The 17,634-nt window shown below is 45.4% G+C and overlaps 1 protein-coding gene across 4 annotated transcripts; it reads left to right on the top strand.

The window, feature by feature from the left end:
* The first annotated feature begins 880 nt into the window (after positions 1-880).
* Positions 881-17,462, top strand: TPRA1 (transmembrane protein adipocyte associated 1). Of its 4 annotated transcripts, none has more exons than XM_071439652.1 (12): positions 881-1,070; positions 2,292-2,420; positions 4,636-4,838; positions 4,985-5,117; positions 7,231-7,317; positions 8,910-8,982; positions 9,925-10,004; positions 11,114-11,224; positions 11,628-11,688; positions 12,751-12,853; positions 13,472-13,552; positions 14,592-17,462. In XM_071439652.1, exons 3-12 carry the CDS (start codon positions 4,648-4,650, stop codon positions 14,824-14,826), a joined length of 1,155 nt encoding a protein of 384 aa, XP_071295753.1. In that variant the 5' UTR covers positions 881-1,070; positions 2,292-2,420; positions 4,636-4,647; the 3' UTR covers positions 14,827-17,462. The 4 variants fall into 4 exon arrangements, with proteins under 4 accessions (XP_071295753.1, XP_071295752.1, XP_071295754.1 ...); XM_071439653.1 differs by lacking the exon at positions 881-1,070 and adding an exon at positions 1,509-2,100 and having other exon boundaries at positions 17,101-17,462; XM_071439650.1 differs by lacking the exon at positions 881-1,070 and adding an exon at positions 1,509-2,100.
* Positions 17,463-17,634: the final 172 nt, after the last annotated feature.

Raw genomic sequence — 17,634 nt, 5'->3', positions numbered from 1 at the left:
CCAAGGTAGGGATCATCTAAAGAAGTATAGGCTCTTACAGCAAACTTCAGCATAGCAAAAGCCTTTCATTCCTACAGAGGCAAACCCTGCAGCCACAGGTGAGCCATAGTTAGAAACCCGTGCTAGAATGTGTCCTGGAGTCCTTGCAATGACTCAGATAAAAACCATTCTCCTTGAAACTTCCCTGGCAGTAAGCTCTTACTGCTGAGAATAACGTGCTGGTGCTTAGCTGGTTATTTCCTTTAATTTCCTAAATAAATCTTGGCTCATTTGTCACAGTTGCTTCCTTGTTTATGATACTGAGCGTCTCTTTTGTCCGTCTGGTATTTGCACCTCGAAATCCTGCTAATTATTGATTGCATTTCCCCTTAGCAGGTGCTGTCCAAGCTACGCCGAGTTTCTTCAGTCAGCTTTGAACTCTCCTTACAAGCCAAACTCACAGGCTGTTAATCATTCTCCCCTGCAGGAACTTATTATCAGATCTTCCTCAATTATTAACTACCCTCCCTCGCATCCTGAGGCCGTACACGGGAGCTGTGCCGTGCTGGCCGCCCGGAGCAGTGTGACGGTGGGTGCAGGATTGCAGAGCGCTCGTTCTGGGGTGGGATCGGGCTGGAAAGGGCAGAGCCTGCCCTGCACGGGCCGAACCGAGACCGCCGGACGCGCCCAGCCCCGGGGTCACCTCCCTGCCCGCCACCGCTCCCCGCCCAGCTGGCGACCCACAGGTGTGTGAGGGACGGGGCGCCTTTAAAGCGCGGCGGACCCGCCCCCTTAGTCCCGCCTCCCGGCCCTTTCTATTGGTTTGCTCCACTACTTTTTTCGGGCCCTTTGACAGGACTCGCTCTCTGATTGGCCCAGCCGCGGACCTCTCGGGAACCGTCTCTCAATAGCGCCCCTGGGCTCGGCCGACAAGCCCCGGCTCTGGCGGCCCCGTCTCCGCCTGGGTGCGCGGCGCTGCGCTCCGGCCTCTCTTCAGCGACGCTCCCCGGCTGAGGGGAGCGGCAGGGCCGGGGGTGGGATGGCGGGGCCGGGACCCCGGGACTGAGCGGCGGCGGCGGGAGCGGGGCTGGGTAAGAACGGGGCCCGGTGGGTGCGGGCGGAGGGGGGCAGTGGGGAAGGAGGGAGGGAGCGACACTGCGGCGCCTCAGAGCGGGGCGGCGGGGCCGCGGGCCTCCGAGGGCCTCCTAGAGCCCCATGGCCGGAGCCTCCGGGGTAGCCCTGGGCAGCTGAAGGCTGGGCTGGAACTGCAGCGGGGCTCGGCTGTGCCTGTGAGACCGGCGGCGCCTCCTCGCCAGCTGGAACCGAGTGACCGCGCTCTGCTACTTTCCTTGCGTGTTGTGCCCCCGCCTTCCACAGGAATCAAAACCAAAACAGAAAAAACCCCGGGATATGCATTTCTGTAATCTACCTCTGGGTCAACCTCTGGGCCATGGTTCTCCATCTGTGAGGGTTTGGGCTTACTGTTTGTACTTCTGCTTTCGGTATTTTTCTTTTTTTCCTCGTTGCAGTTCCTTTCTTTTTAAGCTTAGTTCAGAACGAGATGTGAGAGAGAAACTGTAAGGGAGTGCCTCAATTACTGAGGAGAAAATCCCTGTCTTAAATTCTCAGAGTGAAATGAAAAATGCAACTGTTGTGGCCAAAAGGGAGGGTTGAAGTGATTTCTTAAAAAGGAAGAGAGTGAACCAAAAAAAAAGGCTTTTTTTTTTTGTGGGGTTGGTTGTTTGGTTTTTGTTTGTTTGCTTGTTTGGGTTTTTTTAACTTGTAGTGTTCTGGGGTATTTTTAAGCGTTTAAGTTACTGAAGTAACAGTTATATTATTTGAGCAGGGATCTGGTCAGTGCAGTTTTTATTGCACAAATACAGTAATATAAGAAGCAGTCTTAAACCTATCATGAGCTCTACGTAAGAGACTTTCTGATGCTGCTTGCAGAAAGACAGAAAAGTTCCGATTTTTTATTACAGGTGCAACTTGTGCAGTTTGTAATTCACCTTTCTGAAGGTGGGCTTGGGAGGAACAGACAATTGCCAGTGATGTGATGTCTGAATTTCACTGAGCTCTGATATTGTTACAGTGCCATGATTCAAGGACCAATAAGCATTGGTGAGATAACATTTCCCTGAAGGTGAAGCAGAGCCCTTCCTAGTGCTCTGTCACTGCAGCCCAGGAATCATGCCCATGTTCTTAGTCTGAATGCAGCTTGTCCAGGCCTGGACTGAGGAATTGGCCTTCACCAAATCAGCCTGACTTCATCTGGAATGTAGAAAAACATGTTATTTTGTGTTCTGGTACAGAGTTGCCTGCTGGATGAAAAGGGGAGACCGTGACAGCAGCACTGGTTTCTTTCCACGTGGCTCTGGGGTGATTTTACCCCCCATGGGCTGGGCTGGCTGAAGCAGGCAGTCCCATGGAGGCAGGGTGTGGTGAGTGAACTCTTGGATATGCTCAGCTGACAGGACTTATTTAGGACTAGACAGGGCAAGGACAGTGTGCTGAAAGAAGCAGCATTGCTGATCCCTAGTTGGATCCTTTCCCTCAATTCCTGGTCCTGTTGCTGTGGGATTTTTGCTGTTGATTTGGACAGGAGTGGGCCAGTTCTCCACATCTGTGTTGTAGGCCTTAGCTATTAGAAAAGCATGACCAGAGTGCTGTCTGTCTGGTGGCCTTGGCTGCACTCCCTTATCACATTGGCTGTTCTGTTGCTCTGCTTTGAGTACACTTTATGTGGGGAGGAAGAATACAAGTACTAGGCTGTAGTGAGCAGCCTGGCTGAGAGGTGAGCTTGATTCTGCTTTGCCCTTTGAAACCTCGTGACTGGACTTCTGTTACTTGTGGCCAACTCCTCTCCTTATCAGCAGCTGCTGTTCTGTGATAGTGGTGGCTTCTGGCAAAAAATAATGCAGCCTGCTTGCTCTTTTCATGAGAAGTTGTTTTGCTAATGTAAATCTCTCACAGCTTTATACTTGAGCTCTTTTCAGTGTGACAGGCAGATGGAATTCTTTGTCCCAGAAGAGCTACTAGGAGGTTGTGATGGTTCACAGTTGATTATGTTATTCTGCCCATGGTCTGGGAGGTTCTTCTTTACTTTTCCCCAGCTTTTTAAAAAATCATGTAGAAATTTTTCTGTGCTGGCAAATGTGACTGTTCTTGACCTCAGCTCTAGTGACATGTAGTGGTGTTAGAGGAAGAGAATGGAGCAAAATTGTTCAGAGAAAATTCTTCTCTTGGCAGTTCAGAGAAATGAGTAGCTGGAGGGAAGAGAGGACATTTCCAGAGATGAGTTTGGAATGTGAAGGTCGTTTGCTGGAACCTTTACTTAGAAGTAGAATTTTTTGGCCCAGACTTTGCCATCTTGGTGCAAAGCTGCTCCTTCCAGATCTGTGTGTTTATTTACTGTGGTGCCTCTCGTGCAGCACTGCATACAGCAGTCACAAAAGAAAATCCCAGCTCAGGGAGTATCTGTCAGCAGGGGTGAATCAAAGGGAAGTTTTGTTGGCTGAGGATGGGATGATTCCCTTGCCCCTTAGAGAACCTGGGAAGACTGTTAGCCTCTGAAGAAAGAGCCTATGACTGACAGTCTCAAGCAAGTCTCTGAAGAAGGTGCTACTGAACTCTGAAAGCTCAGCAGATGACACAGGGCTGTGCTGTTGCTTTCCAGCTTGTGACTCACTCAGAACCTCTAAGGAAAAATACCTTCTGAGCCCTGTCATGGGGGCTGTCAGTTTTCACCACACAAGTCAGGGCTGGAGTCAAACAGGGAGATTTTTTTTTTTTTTAATAAATCCTGGATTAGCTATAACACACAGACTGCTTGAGTGCTGTCCCTGGCAATGTGCATCTTTAAGATGTTGGCTGTCAGATTTATCATTTCTGCATCTATGGGTTGTCTGTGATCTCTCTTTTGGGGATTGTTAGGAGGGGTTATTGGACCCTGTGTTTGTATTCAGCTTGTAGCTACTGAGCTTAACAGTCAGGGTTCTACTTTAGGGTGGGCAGAGAGTTGCTCAAAAATAGAATTGTTCTGGTGTCTTGCAGAGGGTTAGAAAAAGAATGCTGCATGTTGGTTTTTGCCAGGGTTGGGTTTGAAAGGTAAAGACTGTACAGTTCCTTTAGGTGGGCGTATGTGAGGCTTTCCCTGCTCTCAGACTTCAGAGTTGGTAACAGCAATGGGGTTTTAGGAGGGACTTTCATTTTTTCTTTGCAGTATGAAATTAAATTATTGACTATCACTTCTTGATCTTGGGACCAAGAATAAATGTCCTGGTAAAGTAGGGCTTTTGTCTCTACCTGATGATGTCATATATTGCTGTTGAGCCTTGATTTCTTCTAGGAATCTGCTGAAGCTCCAAGAATGACAAAATTTAATCCACACAGCACCATTTGAAGGTGCTTGTTACTCTGATATCAAAGTGTGGTTTTGTGCTGACCACCCTAATGGCTGTGTGCAGACTTAGGGCAGGTGGCATTTCATTGTGTAATACAGTCTTTGACATGATGATAATTGGCTGTGCCAAGCAGGAAGCAGTTGTGCAGGGGCTTAATGTCAAGGATGTGTTTTTTTAGCTGTGACTCACAACTGATTTAATATTGCTTTTTTTCCTCTGCTGTGGTTGTCTTGCTCTGTTTGATCTGGACCAGAAGGAGGACAGGATGTTCCAGTCCATGATGTCTGTGATGACATTCTCTGTGTCTGACAACATCACACATTCGACTGCGCTGGTGACAGCGCTGGATAACGTGACAACTCTCTCCCCAATGACAACGCACGCCATCAACGACACCAACATCACGGTGCCGCACAAGTGCCTGCTGCTGCTCTATGAAGACATTGGGAAGTCCAGGTGAGTTGGAGGAAATGGTCTGACCCTGGACCAAGGGAAAGAGCTTTGTTTGTTCCTCAGTTTGCTTGAGAAGGGATCAGGGCTGGTGCTTTCCTTTCTAGAGGCTGAAGATCAGGGATAAAACCTGTTTTATTTACTTTTTGCAGAGTCCGCTACTGGGATCTTCTGCTCCTGGTTCCCAATGTGCTTTTCTTTATGTTTCTTCTCTGGAAGCTGCCCTCTGCCAGGGCCAAAATCCGGGTCACTTCCAGCCCAATCTTCACTACATTCTACATACTAGTGAGTACCACTCTTTGCCTTTGAACTGATGAGAGTTATTTTTATTATCACTCATGAACAATATCACTGAACTAGTGGAGAGAGCCTAGACCAGCTCTTGCAGGGTTAAAATCTGCTTTCCCTGCTTTCAATCTGTTAGTTGAAGGTGTACTACAAGAAGTAGACATTTTTTCACTGATTGAATTCAGCTTTTAATAGGTTCTGGGGCCAAATCTGCTGGATTTTGTTCTCCTGTGATGACTTCATGTCTTCCTTTTCCTTTTTTCTTCTTTTCTTGCTTTGATGTCTTGGAATGTGGTATCTTATGCCTTCTTTGCTCCTTGCAGTAAGTAGCATGGGACACAAACCCAGCTTTCCATTGAGGTAGTGAAAGGAGAATAATAAATACACAGCTGCTCTCTCACTCCACCTCACTGGAGCAGGGGAGAGAATCAGAAGAATAAAAGTGAGAAAACTTGTGGGTTGAGATAAAGACAGTTTAATAAGCCAAAGCAAAAGCTGTACACACAGAGAAAGCAAAGCAAGGCATTCACTTACCACTTTCCATGGGCAGGCAGGTGTTTTGCTGTTTCCAGGAAAGCAGGGTTCCATCACATGTAATGGTTACTGGGGAAGACAAACACCATTACTCTGAAAGTCTTTTCCTTCCTCCTTCTTCCTGTCTTTATGTGCTGAGCATGATGCCATATGGGATATTCCTTGGGCCAGCTGGGGTCAGCTGTCCCCACTTAGCTTGCACACCTCCAGCCAACTCATTGCTGGAGTGGGATGAGAGGCAAAAAATGTCTTACATTCTGTGTAAGTGGAGTGCAGCAGTAATGAAAACATTTGTGTTATCAACACAGTTTTCAGCATAAAAATCCTAAACACAGCCTCATACCAGCTGCTGTGAAGGAAATTTCCTCTATCCCAGCTATATCCAGCACACAGTCTTAGGGGAAAATGCTTTAACTCAGTTTCATACTCATTTCTTGAGTATGTTATTGGGAAATGAGGCTGGAAGTGTGTTCTGTGAGGTCTTCCTTTAGGTTGGCTGTTTGTCATGTTCTGGAGGAATGCTTTCTGTGGAATTGGTGATTAATGTGGAAGAGTCTCTACCTGCTTAGAGAGGAAACAAAAAGATGTGTGTTCCTCTCCAGTGAGCTGTTGCAGCTCTAGAACACCATTATATGCAGGGACCCATCTTTTTTGTCAGTGTTTTGTCATGGAGTTTTCCACCCCAGGAAGGATTGCTGTATTCTCTGTTGCCATTGCTGTCCCTTCTTCCTCTAAAAGAGAGAAACTCATCTGTGGGTCACTTATTGGTCGTTTCCATTCTGCAACCACCTTAGAATCAGCTTGGACTCTTGGTTCTCTGATAGCTTTGGCTCTCTGATGCCTTCACCATTGGGATCAGAGTGACATTTAGAGAATTTTATCTGGAAAACTCTACTTTCTTAGAGTGTAAATCTGCAGTGGAGTGTAGATACATCCAGCTGAGCTCTTAAATGCACAGGATGGCTGAGCCTCACTGAGCTGTCATGCTTCAATGGTGTGTGAAGTGAGTTGGGGATCTCTATGTTGCACTCTGCAGCAGGGTGAGATGTTTAAAGCTGGTGGCTGCAGGTGACTTTTCCTCTGCATTCCTGAGCATTGTCAGTACCGAGTGAGAGAGCTGCAGGTTTAGTTTTGCCACAATTGTGTAGTGTGGTAGTTGGTATTGAGTGCTTTCTGTTATCTGATATGATTGGTTTAGTCAGACATACCAACCATTTGGTTTTGTAATTCAGAGGTTTTGTAATGTTTTTTCTGTCTGTTTCTTTTTCTCCTCCCCTGCCCCAGTGGAATGAAGGGAAGACTCTAAAGATACTGTTGTAAAGATTAGGTGAAGAGCTCTTCAGAGCTTAATTTGACAGCTGAGACAATTGTTCCTTCCTAAATTCCAAGGCACTGCTCCTGTCTAATGGGTCTTAGGAATCTTTTTCAGGAAATTAACTGTAGTCTGCCACAGGAAATTCTTAGTACACATTATCAGCCTGGAAAGCTGACCTGAAAGTGGTGTTCCAAAAGGGTTTCTGATCACTACTGCATATGTGCCTTTTGACATGAGCTCACTTATGCTCTTTTTTTGCAGGTATTTGTGGTGGCTTTAGTTGGCATTGCCCGAGCTGTTGTCTCCATGACTGTGAGTGCCTCTGATGCTGCCATGGTTGCTGACAAGGTAGGTGCAACACTGACATTAGAGGCTGTGCTTTGTAAACTTCTGATCACAGCAATCTGCTCTGGCTTCCCTCTTATGTGTGTACAAGAAGAATGTGCTTTTTTTGCAGTACTCTTAGGTATGTGCACTGTGGAATTCTGTTTTGATAGCTGGATCTAAATCATCACAACATCCAGGATGGTAAAACAATGGATTTCCTAAAATAGACACACAAATAGTGGCAGCAAAAGTTTCCTGTTACAGGGATTAAATGAGTCTCTTTTGCAGGAGGTGAACATTCAGATACCTTCAATGGATAGGCAAGACCTGGCCTTTGTTACTCTTGCAGTATTCCAGTGGCTCTTTGAAAATGTTGAAGTTTTTGTATTGAATGCAAATAAAACCAACTTCCCCTTTGAAACTGACACCTGAACGTCCTTGCAACCACTCTGAGCACAGGGTGAACGTTTAGGAACCAGGAAATATCTTTGTATGTGCTGTTCCTTTGCATTAATTTGACTTGTAGCAAAATATTACTTAAAACAAAAAGCTCTGCAGTTCTTGAGCTGTTAGAGAAAGAGGAGTCACCTACAGAGTACAGGTCTTTGGGCTTTATTCTCTGGGATCGGTGTGGTTTCCTTGTTTTTCCCTTTAATGTTACTGTCAAAGCATTGTGCTGAGCTGCTGTTGCAAGTGGCTGGATGTTTGTAGCATTTTTCATTCACCTCTGTCCAGCAGATGTAGGCCCAGAACTTGAATGATGAATAAGAGGTGGAAAGGTGTTTTTCTTCAGCTATGGTGTTGCTGCTAAGTGCAACAACTGGGAAATCATGTAGCAAGACATACTCTGACAGTTTTTTCTGTAAACGTGCCCTATTCTGTCTATTATGTTTCTTTAGTGTTCTCTTATATATATGCACACACACCCTGTGTGTTTGCTGGGATTAGAAGTGTCTTATGCAGTGCTTCTTAAAATATTACATATCTTCAAGAGAGTACCATTCAGTTCAGAGGTAAAGGGTTAACAAGCCAGAATCTGGGTGCTTGTTCCAGGTTTGGCACTGATTTATTGCATGACTCCCTGAAAAATTGCCTCACCTGCTTTTTATTGGTCATGTTTCACCAAATAAAACATGAGACTGCAAATGACAGGCTGGAATGGGGGGTGCTTTTTACTTGAATATGCTTTAGATGTAAGGACCAGTAGCTTTGGAAGAGGGCAGAATACAGGGTTTGTTCAGGCAGATCTACTGCTTTAAGAACTGGCCTTGTTTAATATTTTACTCTGGAGGTCATCATGGGCTTGTGCTCTTTGGGAGCACAGCAGCAAGAACTCATCTGAAACAAGTGACAAATCCTCAACTGAGGCAAACCATGGCCACTTCCTCTCTGTAGAGCTGCTATTTGCTCATTCCCACACAACTGTTCTGTTCCACAGGCATGAACAGGGCTTGGAACAAGCATGTGATCAGTATCCCTAAAAAGCATGAGAAGGGTTTGTGGATATGACCAGCCATTCAGAGGCTGCTGTTCCATGGAGTTTTGCTTTATTAACTTCAAACTGGTTCCTGGTTCCATCTAATCATGTTTATCTGGTCTCTGTTATCTCTCAGATCCTGTGGGAGATCACAAGGTTCTTCCTTCTGGCGATTGAACTGAGTGTGGTGATTCTAGGCCTTGCCTTTGGTATGTGTCAGGAGTGCTTTGATTGTTTCCTGTTGCCTTTCCTTCCACAGAGGTTACATTTGTAAGTTTGTGGTGATGCTGATTCTATAAAGTAAAGAGGCTGTAGAATAAATGCAAAGTGCAAATTGTGGAGATTTAGTTAGAAGTGACTGAAGGCCTCATTATACTTACAGATTTATGGTTTGTGTGATTTAAGGGTTTATATGTGCTTGGTTTGTCCTGTACTCATATGATGGAGTATACAGCTTAGGTAAGATTTTTATGCTGAGATTAACAATCTGATCTTTGCTTCAAGCTCATTTTATTTAAGATAGTCCTGTTGGGGGCCCTTCTATCCCCTTCATCCCATCCTTAATTGGTTCAATCCATCCTGGTTGCATTCAAATGCTTTATCTTCAGTTTTTCAGTTATGCAAGTGAAAATGCCTCTCCCTGTGGGTCAGAGGTAGAGGAGAGGGTGGATGTCACTGTTGCACATGTCAGTGGGACATGTGAGCAGTGCATTTTTCATCTTTTGAGGGCTCATAGAATAATTTAGATTGGAAGGAGTTTCTGGAAATTGCCTACTTCAGTATATTCCAGTACAGATTTCTCTACTCCAGCCTCCCATCAATTCTTCTCTCTGAGAAGCAGCTTTATAACATTTCAGTGTACTTGATGCTGGAGTAATTCCTTTTTTTTTCCTTTCCTGTAAACCCAGGTGAAGGACTTAGTTGTTTTCTCTTAGTGTGGACAGGAGGAAAGCAAGTTAAATTTTGTTGTTATGTAAATAAAATTTTTGCCTGTGAAAGGCTCAACTCTCCAAACAGGGTTTAGTGAGCTTTAACCTTCCCTTGAAGGCCTCTGGAAATAAAAGTGTTTTCCTTTATTGCTTCTGAAAGGAACTGTTTTTAACCAGTGCTGGGGTTACATCCTGAGTCACTTCCATTCCCCATAATTACAGGTCACCTGGAGAGCAAGTCGAGCGTGAAACGTGTGCTGGCAATCACCACTGTGCTGTCTCTGGCATATTCTGTCACCCAGGTGAGTACACTGAAGCAGAAGAATTTGCAAAAGAAGGAACTTTGCTTGAAGTTAAGCAGTTAAGTGTGTGACTCCTATCTGAAAGTGGCAGCTTTGCTCTTTAGATGAGGTTTTGGAGGAATACTGAATGCTTGTGGCAGTGTATAAGCAGACAGTATCTGCTTGTCTTCTTTACTGCATAAATAGCTCAGGTAAGGTGAAGAAATGAGGCTTGGATGGATTGCATTGTTTAGTGAATCTGAGAACAAGAGTGAGGTTTTCCACACCTGAGCCACAGGTTCTGGATCTGGCCTCAAGGTCCATGAAAACCATGTGCTCGCCAAGCAAGGGCAGTGCAGTGCCATTGTCTGCTGAGTCTTTGAGAGCTGAGAGCTCCTGCTTCTCTTCAGATGAGCAGCTGGCTTAGTTTATTAGGCATGTCTTCATGTCCCTGAACAATGCAATCTGTGTCTGGGTTCGTTTTCCTCCTCAGCATGTCAGTGGTCAGCCCGTGTCTCTATACTCAGGGCAGTGCCAGAATAACACACAGAGCTTTGTTCTGGGACCAGGCTCTTGGCTGCAGAGGCAGTGAGCTGATCATTACCACATGATAAAGCTGGAGGAGCCTCATAAAATATCAAGTGTTGAAGCTATATCTGGGTTCAGTAGTGCTTACAAGCACTTTGCTCTCCACTGTCTGTATGAGTAGCTCCTAAACAAGACAGTGTCCTTTCCCAAGCTAATTATATTCTGGATGTTTCAGCAGAAAGGTCTACTTTAAAGATGGAAATTAAGCTCTTGGTCCATTTTAGACAGAAATGTGCTTGCACCCCCTGTCCACCTCAGTCTCTCTTCTGTAATGTCACTGGTGCCAGTTGCCTTCTGATGTAGATTCCTGTCACTCTTGTCTTCAGTTTCTTCCTCTTCCTCTTCAGTTTCTTCCTCTTTACTCTTCTGTGTGAGTGTAACTTGGTCTAAGCAGGGCAGGGCTTGGTTAGGTCAGGGGTGGAGGGCAGGCCAGCTGCTTTCTGAACTTCTTTAAGCATAGTGTTAGTGTCCCTTATCCAAATATGCATTTAAGTGAGGATACTGCTTGTAACAGAATCTTGTTGATGCCACTTCTCTCCTAGGGCACCCTGGAAATTCTGTACCCTGATGCCCACCTCTCAGCAGAAGACTTCAATATCTATGGCCATGGTGGGAGACACTTTTGGCTTGCCAGCTCCTGTTTCTTCTTCCTGGTAAGTACTGGGAATGTGTTATGCACTCTGATAGCTTCTTTGTATTTTCTAAATGGAGCAAGGAGGATGATCTGAGTACAATAATGCCCTAATCCCCCTCCTGCAGCACAATAGTGATGCTTCTCATGTGGTGGGGAAGCTGAAGCAATAAAGGTGCGGTGGGAGTGCTGTAAGCTGTATTCCAGCTGTATTCCAGCTGAGCTCAGATGAGCTCCCTCCGGTGTTTCTCAGCTGTTTTGCGCTGATGGGGGGGAGTTTGGGACCTTCACATCTGTACTGTGTTAATGTTAAGGGTTTGTGCCTCTGCCCTGAGACATGTAGGGAGTGCATAATACCACACACCATCCCTGCAAAGATTGAGTTGCCAAGCAGCCATGGAACTGTTGGTTCTTTGTCTCAACAGGTCTATTCCTTGGTGGTGATTCTTCCAAAAACTCCTCTGAAAGACCGGATTTCTTTGCCCTGTAGGTAACTGTAGTGTTTTCCATAGTATAGATGGATACAGCATCAGGATAAGGCATAGATGGGAGTAAAAGGTTCCTGTGTGTGTTTGTGCTGCAGGTGCATTCCACATCTCAGAGTTTAGATAACGTGGCAAAGGACTGATAACTTATCCCTAGAAAAATTAGTATGTTGTGTCTTTTAAAGAGCAGAGTAAGAGCAGTTATACTGCTACATTAGTAGCTAAACAATTACATTAAGAAAACAAGACCTACTGCTCAGTTAATGATACAGATCTAATATATAATCTTCTGAGAGCCCTAAGAAATGGCTTCTTAATAACAGCTTCCTTTGAAATGCACACATGATGTTAAAATGTGCGTGCTAGTCATCCCCTGGGAAGGGAGGGCTAAGTGGGAGATGCTCAGCAATTTTTATCTGGCTTTTACTTTTGTAAGTAAATGCTTCTGTTTGTTTGGTTTTTGCTGTTGTTGCAGAATATCTGCAGCTCTTGAATAAAGTGAAGCTGTTATTAAGGTGTTTATAAGCTCTTATTAAGCTTATTATTGTTATTAAGCTCTTCCCTAACTAGTGTTGACATTGCTGTGAGGGTATCCTGAGGGAGGGGATATGGATGTCACATGTCACAGGCACAGGTCCTGGGCCTGATCTGCCTGGTGTCCAGCATACCCTGCTGCTCCTGTTGAGGTCTCCTGAGCAGTTTTATTAGTGCTGTACATTGGAAGGGAACAGCTTCTGGTTCAGCTGGGTTGGTTTTGTTTTTCTTGCAGTCAGTTATGTGGCTGGCACTGGTTCCAGATGCTTGCAAATTAAATCTTTGCATGTGTTGCTGTAACCTTGCTTTCAAAACCCATCTTGTGTGTGCATATACACATGCAGGACGGTATGGTTTAGGCCATTTTACCACCATCAATCCTGCCAGCATGGGACAGGAAAATGCAGTCTTGATTCTTAGAGAAAAGGTCGTGAGAAGCTTCTGTTGGATTTGGCATCTCCATCAAACAGATTTCCATGGGTCTGGTGTTTGAGGTTGAGTTTCATGTGTATCCATGTCTTTCCCACAGCCAGGAAGAGTTTTTATATCTATGCTGGCATTCTGGCACTGCTGAACCTGGTGCAGGGCCTGGGCAGTGCCCTCCTCTGTGTGGATATCATAGAAGGACTGTGGTATGTACACTGGGGGAGAGGGTCTGCAGCCCTGGGTCTTGTGTTGTATTTGAGTGTCCTTTTACACTGCCTCTCCCAAGAAAACAAACTTATGCTGTGTTCCTAAGAAGGAATAAACCTGTTGGTTCTGGTTTGTGCCAAAAGACCTCAAAGTAATCAGGAAACTCCCCAGTGGAGAGGTTGTGGAGCTGTGTGTGCTGCAGTTGTCTTGATGTGGTGAGTGAGAGTAATAGTGTGAAGCCACTGATGTCTGGCCATTAATAGGTAATAAGAGAGGAAATTGGCTGTTTGTTAGAAATGTGGAGACACCCTTATACCTGGAGTCTCATTCTGCAGGGATCAGTGTCACATCTATGAGTCAAAATTGGGAGTACTGAGACTGTGCTCTTGGTCAGACCTTGGGTTTTGGCATGATTCCTCTGAGTGTCTAGAAGCAGTGACACATGTTGATGACAATGGCTGTAACTTTGCACCAGTTTAAGTTTCTTTAGCATGATTTTTCTTGATCTCTGGACACTTTGGAGGGAAATTGGATCATTTGGGAGGATGTGAGTGGTGTTATCCAGCTGTATTGTGCTTGAATGCTAAATCCCTTCATGTGCCTTTTGTTCTTGACAGCTGTGTTGATGCTACCACGTTCCTTTACTTCAGCTTCTTTGCACCTCTCATCTATGTGGCATTCCTGAAAGGTTTCTTCGGGTGAGTAGCCAGGAACAGCAGTTTAGAGGGGTATATATTGTCATTTAAGTGTTTTGCACTCAGGCTCTCTCCATCTGCAACTAGAACACCAGTCAGAGAACCAGTCTTAATTTCTGCCCTTGAAGAATTTCTGTGACCCGTGGCTGCTCACTTCTATGCAGGGCTCCTTTGTATCCAGCTGATGGCTGGATTCCTCACACAATTCAGAGGATCACTTCTTCAGCATCAGCATCGTATACAAAATTTTTCTGCTGAAGTTGATAGCTGAATGCTTAATGAGGAATTGAGTCCTGGGAGCTTAAACCGGCTTCTGGGTGGGTTTTGGGGTAAATTTGTGGAAAGGATGAGGGAGTTCAGTAACGCTTCGGCCGAGGACTCTGCCGTGGGCCCAGAACTCGCTCGTGAAGGGCCCGAGGAAGGTCGATTCTCAGGCCGGGGTCGCCGCCGTGCGGCCACTCGCAGGAACTGCACCTTGGTGAGAAAACGAGTGATTTAGTGTAGGCTTTAGTATTTGTAGGTCATTAGAGAGAAACAGCAGGCTTCAAAATAAGAAGATAAAGTGCTTTTAAAATATGAAAATATACCTCTGCATCCCTTTGAAATTAGAAGGGAACATTGTCTGGAGCTTAAGATGAAAACTGCTGATCCACAGTGTTTGTCTTTTCATTTTCATGATGTGCACAGGTAGAACTTGAAGTGTACTCCTATTCTGACTCATTTTTGTGTCAGCAGCCAGGCTGTTGAGGAGTTCAGTAGTGTTTGGGTACTGTTGCCCTCAGTAATTCAAAGCCCTCAAAGATGAGAGCTCTTTTCCCACATAGTCAGGATTTGTATTTCTCTTAAGTGACTTCATCCAAACCTTAATTTAGCATTACTTTGAGGCAGTTACTCTGCTACAAAGTTCTAGACCAAAAGCTCATTTAAAGAGTGTTTGAGGTCTGAATGCACAACTTCTTAACACTGATGAATTTCAGTTAAGGATAGGTAGCTGTGATACCACATTGGTAAAGCATGCATTTTAAATCTTCCATCACTCCAGGTCTGAACCCAAGATCCTTTTCTCCTACAAGTGTCAGGTGGATGAACCTGAGGATGTGGATGTGCACCTACCCCACCCTTATGCTGTTGCCAAGAAGGAAGGAATGGATGCTGGGTTCTACTCAAGCACTCAGATTGACACCACAGCCTACCTGGATGACGTGGCCTCTATGCCATACCACGTGGGCAGCATCAACAGCATAGACAGTGACCGCTGGAAATCCATCAATGCCTGAGGCAGGGCACCTCAATCACATGAGGCCTCATTTCTTTCCTTCCAAACTTCCTGATACCACAGCTCTTAGGATGTTCACTGGAAATCTGTCCTTGGCTACCTGCTGTGGCTTTCCTCTTGTCCTTAGGATTTCCAACACCTATTGTGGAACTAAGTTGGCACCCCAAACCCTTTTGGGAAGAACACTTTCTGTTGCTACATGAGAACAATGTAGAGTGGTTTTGTTCATAAACCTTTAAACACTGAACTTTCCTGATCCTCCACGTTCCAGATGTGAATATGACCCAGAAGATGGCCCTGGCTGGCACTTCTTCCTTTTCAGTGACTGAAAGCACTTGTTTCTCACTTAGAGCAATGGTGTTTAGGGATGGTTTGACTGCTGTATTGTACATATATAGAAAGATTTTGGTGGTTGAAACCAAAGATGATCTTCCTGGGTTAAGCAGCATGGCTGCCTGCATCTTGCCATAATGGAACAGCACAGGTGGTGATAGTGTCTGATGAGGGAAGCTGGTCACTGGGGCTCACCCTTGGTTTCAGCTAACACTGTTGAAAATTGGGAGTTGGAGTTTCTAGTGGTTAAAAGGAATGTTCTCAGTGCACGGGGAAAAAGAGATATGAAGTGGAATGAACTGTTCTCTGTGCCCAGAGAGCATTTGGGGAAGGCTGGTAGCCCAGAGCATGGATGTGAAGTGACTGAACAATAGTGAGACAGAAGGACAAACAGTGCTGCTGTCTAGCTGAGCTGAAGGAGCTGTGAAACAGTCTCTGGAGGCTGTAGTGCTGTGCATTTGAGCTCACAGGAAAATCTAAGTGACAGCACTGAATCAGGGCTGAGTTTCAAGAGTAAAACCTCTGAGGTAGGTGTGTTTTCCATCTGCACCCTGCTTCATGGCTTTGGCAGGGGCTCGGAGAGTGCTGTGAAGGAGGAAGGTGACTCTGCAGATGAAGGCTCCAGAGACATTCAGGTGCTTGAGGCAGAGCAGAAGCCTATGATGAGTCTGAGCTGTCAGAATTTAGTGACTGGAAACTCAAAGACCTTAGGTGTGCTAGAATCAAGCTGGCTGGTGTGCTGCAGTGGGAGGTGGGTGTCTATTTCTGGCAGTGGCCTTCCCTTACATTGCAGTTCAGGTCCCCAGACTGCTGCTGGTCTGTGTAAGTTTTATGGCTCAATATGTTGAAAATGCTTATGTGCATGTGGGGACCAGTCCTTTTAAAGACTTCCTGGAACTTCTTATTAACCTCTTCTGTGCTGGAAGAGGGACTCCTGTTGTCTGGGCTGTCTGGCATACAGTTTCAAGATGTGGTGTTCCACTCCAGCAACTGTTCATATAAAGGCTGCATCAGTCTGGTTTCTGGGATATCCTGTGCTTTCCAAGGGTGAAGATGTGTATTCCTCTAGATTTGGGGGTGCTCTCCTACCTGAGTCCTTCAGGTAGGTGGAGATCTGCTGTAAGCAGCTTTCCACTAGAGATGGTAGAAAGAGGGAATTTGCAGTATTTGGGGACTGTGTGAATCTCTTGCCCCAACTTACTGCTGTTCCTGAAGAATACTGAGGAAAGAGTTAGCAAGGTGCAGTGTGGAGGTGCTGGTTTGGATCATTAGTAGGTAGAAGGTGGTGTTTGCTACTAGGTGTTCCCACCACAGGGAAAGAAAATGTGGGTAAGAACATGAAGTTCATATTAGTTGCCAAAACTATGCAGGCCTTTGCTTATCTTATTTTGTTAATGAGCAATGCAGCTTCTCTGTCTGCCTGGGTACTTTGCCCTGCAGGCCTCTAACTAGCACTGGCACCTTGAAAACAAACAATGCCCCAACCACCCAATCCCTCACCCCCCTTTTTTATTTTTATTTTATTTACTTCTGTGGGAAAAAAGGCTTCCATCTGTCTATGTGCTAGAGGTGAGTAGTTTCTTGTAGGTCACAGCCTGTCACATTTCCATTTCATGCAAGGGCTGGATGAGGAGCTGGCCAAGTCAGCCCTTGTCATGTTAGAGAAGTGTTCCATGCTGCTCTGTCACTGCTGTCAGTCAGCCTGAGCCATGCTGGACTGCTTGCTGTAAAAGGGATGGATGATGTGCTGCCTGAATTGCTGTGCTGCTGCTCCTGATGCTGCTTACAACTCTGATCTGAGCTGCTGTTGGTTAGAAAGGGTAGGGGAGCCACCAAAGCCTCCCTGGGCCTTGGACAGTCAAGAGAGATGAAGATTTCAAAGCAGTTGAGAACTAAAGGAGCAACTGGTTTTCCATCCTAAGGAGTATTTGTTGATTTTCAGCACCCTGAGTGAAAGGAATTACCTGCCCTCCTTGGTGATGTGAAAAGCCTGTTATGAATTTGCCTTTTTTACCATCTGAATTCATTGCTGAAGGATCACCTGTGCAGGTTGTCAACCTCCATCCTGTCCTTTGCTGGCAGGACTCCAGTATTTCTGTCCCATGTTCTGCTGCTGAGGAGCTTCTGCACTAGGTCATGGACTGACCTTCCTCCTGTTATGTATTTATGTATATAAATCTTTGGGCCATCTTCAAGTGGTTCTTGAGCAAAATGTGTTATGTGTGGGGGTGGTAAAAAGAGAGAAAATATAGAATAAATGTATATTTTTGTTTGTAAAATAAATAAAATTAAGTTTGGCATAAATAGTCATGCTTTATTTCTCAAATGAGACATATTGGAGAGGAAAAATAACTTGAAGATTTAAAAAAAAATTGCAGAAAGGCATGGGCACAGGTGTGGTGTGGTTTTGTTTGCCTTTGCCAGCTGTCCTTCCTGGATCTTTGCAGGTGATGTCTGCCACCTGGCTGGGAGTGTG

This window comes from Agelaius tricolor, unplaced genomic scaffold (genome assembly GCF_023055355.1).
Source record: "Agelaius tricolor isolate 1412-34295 unplaced genomic scaffold, bAgeTri1.0.p SCAF_14, whole genome shotgun sequence".
In the NCBI taxonomy this organism is placed as follows: Eukaryota; Metazoa; Chordata; class Aves; order Passeriformes; family Icteridae; genus Agelaius; species Agelaius tricolor.
The sequence above is the reverse complement of the archived record's forward strand: the minus strand, read 5'-3'. Positions and strand labels throughout refer to the sequence as shown.

Bases quoted from the DNA above. Each gene is read 5' to 3' on its own strand.
- TPRA1 (XM_071439651.1), top strand. From the start codon at position 4,648: ATGTTCCAGTCCATGATGTCTGTGATGACATTCTCTGTGTCTGACAAC. The intron at 5,118-7,230 runs GTGAGTACCACT...CTTTTTTTGCAG, and splicing joins TCACTACATTCTACATACTA to GTATTTGTGGTGGCTTTAGT. The intron at 8,983-9,924 runs GTATGTGTCAGG...CCATAATTACAG, and splicing joins GATTCTAGGCCTTGCCTTTG to GTCACCTGGAGAGCAAGTCG.